The sequence below is a fragment of the Diadema antillarum genome, unplaced genomic scaffold, assembly GCF_040938485.1.
Source record: "Diadema antillarum isolate AM-2024a unplaced genomic scaffold, OU_Dant_1.0 seq00001133_RagTag, whole genome shotgun sequence".
NCBI lineage: Eukaryota > Metazoa > Echinodermata > Echinoidea > Diadematoida > Diadematidae > Diadema > Diadema antillarum.
This window is the reverse complement of record NW_027271945.1, coordinates 536,999-551,055: the sequence shown is the minus strand read 5'-3', so window position 1 is coordinate 551,055 and position 14,057 is coordinate 536,999. Positions and strand designations below refer to the sequence as shown.

The 14,057-nt window shown below is 39.4% G+C and overlaps 1 protein-coding gene across 1 annotated transcript in view; it reads right to left on the bottom strand.

Annotated features, from left to right (window-relative positions):
- The window catches only part of LOC139744057 (uncharacterized), a 32,372-nt gene extending 20,283 nt beyond the window's left edge, over nucleotides 1–12,089 (bottom strand). The window contains exons 1-2 of the mRNA XM_071654513.1: nucleotides 11,996–12,089; nucleotides 8,772–9,203 (exon numbers count right to left, since the gene is read on the bottom strand). Coding sequence (XP_071510614.1) covers nucleotides 8,772–9,200 — 429 coding nt within the window. The 5' untranslated portion in view covers nucleotides 9,201–9,203; nucleotides 11,996–12,089. The remainder of the gene's footprint in view (nucleotides 1–8,771; nucleotides 9,204–11,995) is intronic.
- Between the last annotated feature and the right edge of the window lie 1,968 nt (nucleotides 12,090–14,057).

The window sequence follows — 14,057 nt, the reverse complement described above, 5'->3', positions numbered from 1 at the left end:
ATTTTGAATGTCCAATCCACGCACCCTCCATTCTCAAATAGTGCATATGAACTTTGAAGACTGCCAGCGTGGGGGTGGGGTATTACTTCACCACTGCACATTTCGTACAATGCATTGTGAATACTGTACATTGACTGGTGCCACTGGATGAGAGACTGTTTTTTTTTTCTTTCTTTCTTTTACTAGAACATTTTGATACATGAATGTACCGCTCTTCTGTGCGTGTCTCGATAGTACACAGGGAAGTGCTGAGAATCTTCTGTCTTTCTGCTAGCATTGACAACTCTTGAATAATTTTTTACCAGATTTTCCACACGACTTCACCAGAACTTTGAGCAGAACAAGGGCTGGATGTGCACTTTATCCTGATTCTTTCTGGTTTGAGCAAAGATGATCCTGCTGTTGAGTCCCTGCCAGTGCTTACTGTCTGAAACATCTGTTTGGGGGGGGGGGGGGGTTCTTCCATATTTTAGGTAGGTTAACGATTTCTTCCACATAATTCAGAATGTCCCCTTGATGTACAATTCATTACAATGTCGTAACTTATCTCGTTCTGATTTATTTTGTCCCTATCAAATGAAGAAATCCATGTATTCATTATCAATATCACTCCAAAACAATCACGGACTAATTAGACATCTGCTCCACTTTATTATCTGAAAATTTGATGTTTTTCAACTATTAAACAGCATGATATTGATTAAAAGAAAATAATAACAGCAGCTCCCTAAAATTCTACTGAGCACTGCATGTAGGTGTTTTAAATACCATAATCTAGACTTACGTGTACGTGTACACTGTACAAGTAGTGGTTTACAATTGTACATGTGTAAATTAATGTTACTTGTACCGATCGAACTATCACATTTTTGTCGGTCAAAGTACACTTTAAAGTTACACATTCACCATCAAGTCTAGAAATGGTATGTTAGAGCTGCATCTTTTCTAATTAATATCATGCCATTCAGTTGAAAAACAATTTTCAATGGACATTTATTTTTTGACCTTCACATGTTCGTACCTTGTACCACATGTCAGTCCAGTATACATGTAACGTCCCAAAATTTTACGATTTTTGACATTACATTGCAATAGACTGAGCAAGCAATGTTTTGAAGCAAGTTTAGGACATACAAGTGTAGCTATCTCTCATCAAAGTGTTCCAAAAGATCATTTAGTACTGGTGTGGGGGGGGGGGGGGGGGGGGGGGAATGCACATTGGAAACAGAAAATAACCCAAATGCCCTGAAATGACCCCTTTTATTGTGGAAATACCCATATAAAAGCACAGTACATTGCACATGTACATTGTGTACATGTGTTACAATCTGTCAAGGAGCAGGACCTTGAAACAAGATTATTTCTCTTAACTTCCTTGGTTTACTAAATTCTATTAGTGTGATTAAAGTGATCTTTTTTTCCTTTGTGGCATGTAATTATTATGCTGATGGTAGTGGTGGTAGTGCTCAACAATGGTATTATAAATGGTAATGACAACAATTACAGTAATTATACTAGTGATTATTATCTTTATCATCATTACTATCATTACAATTCTGAACATTACACATCTTCGAAAATCTCGAGCACAGCTACAAAGAACATGGGTCTTGAGATATCATAAAATGTAGAGCTCAACCACAAAACAAGCACACACTACACTGAATGCATTGTACCTTGTCAAACAGTCATTTGAACAAATAAAAACTTTCTTTGAGGTACCAGTACCTCAACACAAGTGGCTACATGAGGATACAGATACATTTGTATGGCTGCCAAATACGTACAATTCCAAAATCCATAACTTCTTGATACAAATCATCATCCCTCATTCACTTGTATCTGTATGTACCAAACTGCTGCCTTTATACACGTACAGCTGTAGCTCTACTACACTGTATGTACAGAATAAGACCCATTCTGCTTCCAGAAGGGAGGGTACAAATTGTATCTCTTTTATGATAATTGAAAATGCAAACATTTCACTCCATGTTCATGCTGACATTGACACAGAATAAAATCAACGGAAAAAAATGATGCGGAAGGTGTCATCAAAGTGGGTCTGAAATCATGAGACTTATAAAGCTTTCCACTCTAAAAGAATGAGTGATAAACATGCAAATTAGAATGAGGTCATATTGCCATTGCCAACAGGTCTCACACAGACTGGGCATATTAAAAACAATGACTATTCATAATTTTGCATTTTCTTATGTAAAAAGGAAATCATGTACAAACGTATTCCTCTCTACAAAAATGTTTTTGTATTGATCAGTTCAATCTTTAACAATGGATGACGTTTTGTACTTATCGTCGCTATTAGTGGAAAAATGAGCAAAGAAAATGGGATTCCATCAGGATTCGAACCCGAGACCTCTGGATTGCTAGCCCGGTTCTCTAACGACTGAGCTTTACAATTTGTAGAAAGCCCTAGTTCAATGTTCGTCCCAGAAACCCTAAATTCTCAATGCTCGGATGGTCAGAAGCTATACATGTAGCAGTTTGTTTGTGTTTGACACACACGCACACACTTGAACCTGGCATAAACCCGAAGGATAATTCAACTTGGGGATAAATGCGAGGGATCACCGAAGTGATGCAGCTTTTTGAGTACCGGTATGTAACAAACGCAAACAGAAGAAACTGACCAGAAATGAATATAATTTATTAGTGGAAACTGAGCAAAGAAAATGGGATTCCATCGGGATTCAACCCGAGACCTCCAGATTGCTAGCCCAGTGCTCTACTGACTGAGCTATAGAAAGCCCTAGTTCAGTGTTCGTCCCCAAAATCCTAAATTCTCAATGCTCGGATGGTCAGCAATCCGGAGGTCTTGGGTTCGAATCCCGATGGAATCCCATTTTCTTTGTTCATTTTTCCACTAAAATTATATTCATTTCTGGTCAGTTTCTTCTATAGTCGCTATGTAATGGTTTAAGAACAAGCAGTCCTATTTTGCAGTATTCTTAGTTTTTAAAGTGACTTGCATTAGGGGTATAAAATGGGAAATAAAAGTTCCATCATTACTTAGATTTTATGCCTGATTTCACAGAAACTGCTGTAATTTTGTGTGCTTGATAAATTATCAAAGCCAAATGGACCATGAACAGTTACTTACAATACTACAGGATGTTCACTTGAATTTCATCCAAATTTCATTTTAGATCAGATACTCTGAATGTTAGAAAGCAACTGTATCACACGTCATGTACCTGTAAGAAATACCATCCCATCTCAGAAAAACAAAATGTATAAACTGTACTAGCTACATGTTGTACAACTTACTGTAAATTTGGTTGGTGCATTTCACTTGACTACGGTCTATAGTATTGTTACACAGCAGATTCAAAAACCAAAGACGCGGTGGCTTCATATTCTTGACCCGTTGAGGACGAGTCCCGAGTATACTCGGGCAAGTGTCTATGTGAAATGCATGTTGTAGCAAAATCAGTCCATCCTCAACAGGTTAAAGTCAATTCTTTATAGTTCTGTGAGCCTCCCCTCATTAAAAAAAAAAAAAAAAAAAAAAAAAAAGAAAAGATGCAAAACTTTGATAAACAAGGGGGTTGGTATATCACAGTACTAACACAGGTCTGTAATCAGTCAAAAACACAAACGAGTTTAATATGAACAAACTCTGGCTCATTTTAAGTCTAACTCAAAGAGCTACAAAATGTACCATTCCATCTACAGGTCACTGCATAATAAAACCAACAAAAGAAAATAAAAAAGAAGGCCCAACATGTACATTGTATCTCCAGTATCAGACAGCTTACTGAACGAAAACAGAATACACACCAATCTCATTTTCTACTCAATCACAATTGAGGGGCAGTTTGATCTGTGTGGGACACATAGTCCAGGCTAGAAGGCACCCAACCTTGTTTTTTGATATATACAATGTTTTTTGATGGTTTCTTGTCAATTCGAGGGTGCTGATTCCAAATCCGATTGATGCCACTCGCGTAACCTTGAGCATTTTCGGCAAAATGCAAAAATCCAAAATGGCCGCCAGATATGCTAATTCGGCCGTGATAAACACAATAATGTGCATTATATGACCAATTATTCCACCAAACTTTGTACATTTCTGTTCCTAGAGTTACTCCATCTGCATTTGCAAGCGAATTTTCATTTCATATAGGTTCATTTAACATTTAAAGCTCATTTTTTTATTCAAAATGGCCGCCATTCCTATGCTTATGTACTATATGAATGGCAAAACATATGCATGGAAATATAGAACAAATTTACTGTATTTCCAGTCCCGTACCTAATACGATATCACGAAGTGTTGCATGTGCAATATGTTGGGTGTCACTTACAATATACAGGGGGCCTACAGTAGGCCCTACATATATGAGCATTTGATATTCATAAACCTTACGATGTTGAACACAATTTCTTATATATTTCATTTTGTCTCAACAAAAGTCTTAACAATATAAGTTCAGTAAACGTCTCGCAAGGAATCAATATGCCATCATATTCTACATGCCGGTTGAGTAAAAAAATGTAATACTAACACAATATATTAAGGAGCCTAGATACATAGTATTTATCAAATAATGTTGAAAATGGAGGGGAAGCTAGAAAGCTTGTAATATATGCATCCCCCTAAAATCAACAGTACAGAAAAATCCTATACAGTAAGTGCAGAGATACATGGTTGCAGACAAAAACACGTCGGACATGACACAACTAAAAACCCTTTACATTGTAGATTTTTTTTTTCCAGCAAGGAGTTGGGGGGGGGGGGGGGGGGGAGCAGTCCTGAGGCGAGTTCGAAATGGATCATAACCTCCATCATTTTGATATGATTTAATTTAGAAGTGCCGCCTTGATATTATCGAGCAAACCTGATTTTCTTCTTGAATTAAAACAATAAAAACTGTTGAAGGTATAAACGGAACTGTCCTAATGCAATACCGTACAAACTGTTCATTAAACATCAACCAAGGAGCAATGTGAGATACCTCTTTTAGTTCTCTCACAGTTCCCAAGTGTTGATAACATAAACTTTGAAATCATGATCTCATTCAGTCTTGTCTTAAAACTAAAACTGTTATTTTTATTGTCTTTAAAGAACCCTTTAATTGTATGTTTAGCAGCAGGCGACATTAGCCCCAAATTTGCAGAATTCTCAGGCTAAAGATGCGTATTAGTCCTGCAATTGTTTTAATTGCAACCACAACTGGTGGTGTTCAGCACTTCCTCAGGGGTCAGAGGGCGATTACTTGTCATAGAAACAGGATGAAAACATGAAGACTTGCTTGATCACCACCCGTTGAAGCCCTGTGGCTTTGTTGCCAGGCCAGAGACAGTGTTGTAGGTAACTTGGGTGGTATCAGAGATGACATCAGACCAGCACCTGCCCCAATCTGTTTTGGGGTCAAAGCTTTCAAGTTACAGTAGGGAAATCTAGGCTTGTGGGATTTCAGGCGCATTGATGGCAGGTTGTTCAAGGGGGCATTTCATGAAGTGTTTTGTCAGATCTTTTCTTTTTGACAAACTGTTATAAGCTATTAAATCCTTGCATCTGATTGGCTGAGAGCAAATTTGTCAGACAAATTTGTCAGACAAAACGCTTCATGAAATGCCCCCCCCCCCCCCCCCCATGCTATCGTGTTTGGAAGGTCAGGGTATGCGTTGATGGCACTGGTTACACTGGCCATCCTTTCCTTCCAGTGTGAGGGAGAGTGATCGAGTGCCAGTGAAGGAGGGTGGACTTCCTCAGTCTATGCTTGGAAGGCTTGCCAGAGAGGGCTACCTTGAACATAGCGTTGGCAAGATGGTTACTAAGATGGAAGGCATGGGTCTGATGATAATCTAATAAAGGTTGGGGCAAAGTCTCCAGAAGATGAAGTACTCCACTATTGTCTTGAGATGGGTCAGTACTCGGCTCATGTCATCCAAGGACTTTCTATGAGACGTAAAGGCAAGATCATCTGCAAACTTCCTACGTGAAGTGAATGTAATGTCACCACATACGTTAAAAAGACCTCTAGTGGAGTTAGTTTGCAGCCACCATTAAGGAGGCCATCATTCAGAGTCCTAACACAGCTGGTCTGGTTACCGAGAGCAATCCTGAATCTGCAGATGCTGAAGATTAAAGACAAGCAGTGTGAAGTTGTTCGAACACTGCTTTCAGAATGAGGCAGCACTGTACAGATCTCAGAGTCTCCCTCGACATCATAGGCCTATACTCAAACACATTCACTCCGAAAAAAACGGTGGTAAAATTCATCGACCATATATAATTCATCTGGGTTAACATTAAAAATTTTGGGGCATTGTTTTCATTTCAGAGATTTGACAACAGGAAGTGAGGTGGTCCCTTTTTCCACTTTCCCCTGCCTCATGTTCTTTCTCGGATGAGGGGACTGAAAAATTTGTATAATATCGCTTTTAGATAATGTAGAACAGGGCAGTTAATTGGAAATTTCATTTTTGTCATCATCTAGGATTCAGCATTTTAATTCAGTAAATCAGAATGAATATTTTGACGTTGAACATCTCAAGGCAAGTAAGTATCAAATGTTCATGTCTAATAATTCCTGATAAACGAACTTGATCTTGGCGTCAATTCAAGTTTTGGTGGATTTTTCCAAATACCTATAGGGAAAAATTCAGATTGAGGTAGAAAATTTGGATGTTTGCATCAAAAAATAAAACAGCCTTTGTTAGTAACAACCTTCTGATTTATAATCAGCACACAAATTGGTAAACAGAGTACCTGAGTGACAGAAAAAAAAAAATATTTCACACGCTCTGCCGTTCATATTGTGCAGGGGTTTATGAGTGGCATCCATTTTGAAGTTTTGTATTAAAAAGAATATAATAAGCCTAAAGACAATAAACTTTCAGTTTGTTTCCTTGTTTGCTTGCTTGTTTTGCTAGTGGCACTCATCAGATTTGTATTGCACATGCAAAACTTGATAAAAGCGTAGGTATGTGACTGAAAATTCGTCTTCTGTTTCTATGCATACTTTTTGCCATTCATATAGTACATGAGTATAGGAGTGGCGGCCATTTTGAATTGAAAATAAGCTTAAAATACTAAATGTACCCCTTCAAATGAAAAATTTCTTGTATGTGCAAGTAGAATTACTCAAGGAACAAGAATTTAAAAAAAACTTTGATGGAATAATTTGTCATAAAATTGACATAACTGGGATTATCATGGCCAAATTAGCATATCTGGCGGCCATTTTGGATTTTGCGTTTTGCCGAAAATGCTCAAGGTTACGCGAGTGGCATCAATCGGATTTGGAATCAGCACCCTCGAATTGACAAGAAACCATCAAAAAACATTGTATATATCAAAAAACAAGGTTAGGTGCACTTTCTATGGAGCCTAGCCTGGACTAACAGTAATCACCATTTAAATAGGTCTCCTATAATCACCTGTCACAAACCTAACAGAAACTACATCTATTTGTTGCTGTTCTGTAAAAGACTACCATTACAGAATGCATGATATCAGGCTGAATTTCTTGCTTCGGATTTCAGATTTTTGCATTGTTACCTCCACCAAGAGAGGAGGTTATGTTTCCATTACTGTTGGTTTCTTTGTTTGTTTATTGGTTTGTTTGTCTGTGCACAAAATCACTCAAAAAGTTGTGAACGGATTTGGATGAAACTTGCAGGAATGCTTGAGAATGAGACAAGGAAGAAATGATCAAATTTTGGTAGTGATCCAGAAATTTTTATTGATTTTATGAAGAATTTTCCATAGTGATGGCAGGTAGGGTCAATAAACTTGGGAGTTCACGCTGCGTATTTTTGAGGTTTTCATACGCGGACTTCACTCTAGTTTCTGCTAGGACAAGGCACGCCTCGCAGCTGAGGGTTGATGATGTAACAAAAGGCTTCTATATTGGGAAATTGGGCAACTTTCAGCATGAATACCTACATTGTACATTACGGGTGGAAATCACTGATCTCTAAGGAAGAACAAGATCAGTGGTGAAAATGAGCTGCTTGGCGGAGGGTCTGCGCTCTCAGAGGGCTTCTCTAGTTTTGTTTCGTTTTGTTTTCACATAAATTTCTATGTGACCGTGCATCACAAAACAAACAAAAAGTCACACCCCTTGATTTACGTGAGGACTCAAAGTAGGTGAAATGGGTCAAGCAAGTCAGCCTTGAGTTTTTCATATTATCTGAAAGAGCTATTTTTCATCTACATTATTCTTTGGTTTCGGATCATAACCACAAATGGGAAAGTGTGTTTTCCGCAGTTTTTCTACGACCCCTTTTTAGGGGAGAGTAGAATGATCAGGTATGTATTAGAGGCCCCTTTTCATTTTTTGAAATCCTTTGTACACTCTTCACTTTCAAGTCTAATAACTTTTGAAAGGATAATGCTACTGCTTTGAAAGTTGGCATTAATCATGGACAGAATGTGTTAATAGAGCATGCTCAATTTCAGCTTAATCTGATAATCCCTTCATTGTCATTGCTCCTGTGGTTGACATCCTGTGTTTTGTCCCTTTCATTGCACAGCTCGCGCGGTTTGGTGAAAGATTATTATTAAGTGCTTGAATAGACCCTGTACTTCAGAGCCTCTTTCCTCAGTTCACAATTTTTCAGAGTGTGTGCTTTCTTTCCAGTAGGTAGGTTAGGGGAGTCCATTTGAATTGAGTTATACATCATTTTAAAGCTCAGAGTCTGCTCTTTCAGAATCTGCCCTTTCCTACTACAAATCCATGTCTGGTGACTTTTTGTTGGTTTTGTGATGCAGGGTCACATATTTGTCTAAAATCTCTCACCTCTCTCTCAGAATGGGCATCCTCTTCATCATCTCCGTCCGCCTGTTCATTATCAGACGAACGTGACGCACCCGATGAGCTGTAGTTCTCCTCTTCTTCTTCCTCCTCGTCACTCCTCCCGTATCCCCGATTCTCATCCCTCTCCTCTGCCTCAACATCACCGGTGCCATCCCCTTCCGCTACGGCTTCCAAGTCCTCCTCTTCCTCCTCCTCCTCGCTGACTTCTTCCTTCACTTCCAGGTTCGTGTAGTCGTACTTGCCGTTCTCCTGACCGTCCACCACTTCGGGTTCTTCTTTCCATGGCTGCTGCTGCTGCTGCTGCTGCTGCTGTTGCCCTGGGGGGTAGCTCCCGGCGATGTATCCTCCTGCTCTGGTGTCACTGTAGTCGGTGGGCGGAGCCAGAGCCAGGCTCTCCGAAGCTGCATCCATGTTCTGTGAGGGGGGAATTTTTAAGATATGCCTAGTTGTGGTGTTTCTTCATTGCAACTACAGTGTATGGGGCTCAATGAGTATACAGGATTGTCATAACAATGAAAGGGGGTACTATTCTCTTAGATAGTGTGATAAATTATACAACCCGTTATCTTATGACATAATTGAAAAAGAAAGGGTCATGTCCATGTCCTCCGTGTTCAAGTTCATTCTTAATCTTTTTCTTCATCTTTTGTTTCTGTAATATTGATTGATGAATACCAATTGCAGTAAAACATGGATGTCCTTTTACTTTTATGGTGGTGCTAACATTACTGCAAACTTGAGAAGGAATGATCCTATAAACCCAAATCAAGGGGTTTTGTGCTTGACTGGTCATCCAAGGCAAGGGAAATTATAGCAAACTTAAAGCAACATTGTGCATCTCTACTTAGCAGACAACACTAAATATCAGTACCGACACTACCTACTGCAGGCAGATGCACATCCACATCATTTTTTAAAGGCTGGCCACCTAAAATCCACTGATATAATGAAGGAAATTATCAATGGTGTCACTGTTTAATATGAATATGATGCCAGTGTGCTTCACTTGTACCCTAGCACTGCCATAGAACTTGAATCTAAATACACAACATAGGACTTCATTGATTTTTAGCCACAAAAAAAAAAATAACCTTCATTTTCTTAAACCATGTCCATGAATACTGTTATGAATATTATGCCAAACAGTGTGCTTCACTTGTACCCTAGCACTGCCATAGAACTTGAATCTAAATACACAACATAGTCATTGATTTTTAGCCAAAAAAAAAACAACTTCACTTTCTCAAACCATGTCCACTCCAAATTCTTGAGGCAAAATACAGTTTTAGCATAAAGCAAGGCACCCATAATTCAACCATAATGCCATCCAAAATGTGACCATCGACTACTTCTTTTGCAGAGAACAACAGAAACAATGGTAAGGTCTACATTGAATCCTGCGAGGAAAGTAGATAAAATGTCTGATGGAAGCGATGCATGACAAAAATGGAGATATGTACATGTACAATGTAGGGTAAAACTTCCAGGATTCAGTCAGCTACAAGTTTGCATGTAAGCTTTTCTGCAATATTCTTTTTTTACTCATTTTAGGCCTACATACAAAATCATCTGCAATAATGTACTGTATGTTAAATATATCAAACTTCTTTTATCTCAATTTTGATTTTGTTAAATACATCTTAGAATTTTAGAAAATCCCAAAATATATTGCTATGATAACCAACCACAATCCTGTCAATGCGATCACAATTTGGTTAGACGATATGCGCGTTCAATGTCAATACGCATAAAAGGCCGCTGAAAAATGCACCGCGCCATACCTTGTTGGCGCAAAGTTGCATCGGGGACGTTGCGCCACCTGTTGGTGACCAAAATTGTGGGTAGGCAGCACTTGCATTCAACCCCTCTGAACATTTTAATAGTCACTGCATCAGGACGTAAAGGGATTTTGTTTTCTTTTGCATTTTTGTGGATACCATCACAGTCTGAAGTCTGAGCCTAAGATAAATGAAAAATCTCACAAGAGAATGGTATACAATATATTTCTCTATTTTAAGTGCTTTTTCGGCAACCCTGATTCTTAACACTGGACTTGTAATGCTTGGGAAAAGTTGCGTCAATTGTGCATTTTTTTGTGGCAAAATTTGGGATTTTGGACAGATTTTTCGAGATGACTATGGGACTTTCCTGTTGTGAACAACAGTGCCAGTACAGTAGGGTTAGAATCTAGTCGTATGTGAAATGTGATTTGGGTGTGTTGTGACAATTCAATAGATTGTGATTATACTTAGTGATAAGTGACCGAATTCCGGTAGGCGACTGAATCAGGGTGGTCCACGAGGGGTTTTAGCATGTCGCTGCAACATGCTAAAATTCTTGTGCAACATCCTAAAAAGCCAGCAACATGCTATGCAACATCCTTAAGAATTTGCAACAAGCTCAAAGTAAAAGTATTCAAAAATGTGCAAAACATGTGCATAACATAAGAAACATCAAACTACCAGGTACTTTAGATATTTGTGTGCAAAACATGAGAGAGAACATTGAATGTAAGCAGCACAAAGAGAGATAAGCAGCAAAATATTGCGTACTACGTACTCATCGTGTGCGCTCCGCGCATATTCAATTTCTGCAATATTCTCAGATTCTGAGCTTGCAACATGCTAAAATTTCAAGTTGTGGACCACCCTGCTGAATACTGACTGCTGATAAGCTTTACGCATAACATTAACGTAGATTGATGTCTAACGTGTTACTGTTACATTTCTTGATTTAGTTTTTGTGCTGTGCATACAGCATGCAGCACTGTCTCAGTTCTAACCGCTCACTACTTCTAGCACCAAACGTAAAAATGGGACATTCACCTATAATTCATTAACTGCATTAGCACTGGATAGAAATCTGTAGAAATCTGTGCATAGACACACATTTCACATCATACCAATCATCACACATATATACTAGCACTTCAGTTACAGTCCCACACCCAGAACAGCACCTCACAGCTTGTGGATGCAGCAACGATACAGCTACCATACACTCCCTTGCTTTGCATGCTCACTAGCATAAAGTGACCTGCAACAGCAGAGCCAGACAACTCAGTAGACTGTACACTGACACAAAATAATCACAACTTCTCATACTTTCGTTGGAGTACAACAATTGGAATACTCTGGTAATACATTAATAAGAGAGCCATGAGCACGTGGGTAGCTACTTTCACCTCAAACATACGCATCTCTTACCTTTAGAGGTCAGAAGTAAGCCTCGAATGGAGCAAAACATCGATGTTTTGAGGCATTATGCCCCTCTTTGGATCCCCAGGATCTAATGTTGAAAACAGTATTACTCATTGCCTAGAGGGGGCGCTGTTTGAGCTAGCTCACGCAGCTTTTGCAGCTGGCTTGTTTGCTGCCATATATTTATCGCGATCGCATCGCTCGGGATCGGCTCGCTCACGGCCAATGCGACCGCCGATCCTACGTAGGTAGGATCTTTGGTTCAAGCAACAGTTTACGACGGCTTAGCGAGCTACTGTTGTACAGTTTGTAGCCAGAACTACCGACCTGCCGGACCCGCCGAGATCTGCGTTGCATGCATGCTGCTAAAATGCGTTGAGGAGACTCAGGGTAAGTTTAATAAGTGATGGAATAAGTGATGGCTCTGATCGGAGCCCTCTGATCTTCTGTTAGGATATGTTTGCGTTGTTGCATGCATGATAACGCTGAGCCACATCAATAACTGTTAGGCCTGGATCTGCTGTGCTCGAATGAGCTCGACGCGACGAGTGAAGCCGGCCTGGGCTGAAGGGCCAGGGTAGGCATCCCCATTTGGCATTGCATTGCCCGTAGTGTAATGACTAATGAAATGTAGGCCTAACACTAACACACACAAAACACAAGACAGTGAATGCCCAGAACATTTGAGGCTCAATAGTCAATGGGGTGTTGTGGCTATTGAAATATTGAGTCGTGTAACGTTACTTGTTACTCAGATATTGCTAATGCCAATGGTGTGTTGCATGTGATTCAGTGTCCCAGTGAAGTGTGAAACTCGTTAGTTGGGCACAGCGCACCACAGTGATTGGTGTATTGAGCCATGGCATGGGTACTCCTTACCCCGGGGCGGGACGCTCCTTGTAACGTTACACAGTTAATGCGCGTTGGGGCTGGTCGCAATTAGGGTACTCCAAGCTAGCCCCCAGCCAGGCCAGCCAGCCCAGGCCAGTGTCTTACTCTTGATTGGCCTATTTCTAAAATTTGTGTGGGTTGTGTTCGGATGCCAAGCGATCAGGGCTAAGTCCAACAGGGCTTGCATCGTTCTGTAACCGTTAAGGTTAACAGTTAGTTCTAACTTCTGCTTTTATTTACCGGTACTTCTACGGTGCTTCTTATCAAAGGCCTGTTTAGAAACTTATGTGTGGCGAGGGTTTGTGGTGTGGTGTTTCTGGATGCACTTGTATTTTGTGCGCACGCTCTTTCATCTCTTTTTGGGGTGTGGATAAATCTAGATCTACATAGAGTCTATATAGCCATAGGAGTCTAGACACTGACTTTTACACAATAGGGCCTACACAGCTACTGGACACTTATTTTTTGTTGTTCTGAATATCATCGTTAGAGGATGAAAATTCGAGCAAAAATTATTTTAATATATTTACAAAGTCCTGAAAATAATGAATTTTAAAAAATCATGTGGCATTACTTTCTCTGATTGAAAAATTTGACTTCAAGTTAACCCCTCCACAAAAAGTTATCTTATTGCACAGTGCAAAATTCATCAATTCCCATCAGCAATGTCTCTCACATCTTATTCATGCTCCAGAATCACAATTTATACTCGGGAGTCATGATTCAATGTAAATTACACATTTGTACAAGCAGACGACAAAGAGTAAAATGCAAGTGGGGCTCAAATTTTGTAGTTTACGGTAAAAGGCCAATCGCGTACATTTCGAACAATTTACATTTGTATGTTGTAATCTCTTGTGATAAGTCTTACAATTTGTACATCTTCATCTATAAAATGTGTGGTAAGATGTGAATTTCTTTACTCTTAGCATTTTTACATTTTTTTTCGTCGCATTTCGGCAATTTCCACACAATAGTTTGATTTTAATAGTAAAAAAAGGCTATTAAAAGATATTTGTGTGAAGTCCCATCGTAAATGGTAGAATCTCATTATTTCGCAGAGATAGCACGCGTCTGGTAATACCTTGCCATATACAGGTACTCATTGACATTGTACAGGTAAAAAGTCGCTGCCACTACTTTGGCGTGTATGGTTTATTTGAATTTTTTAACAGGG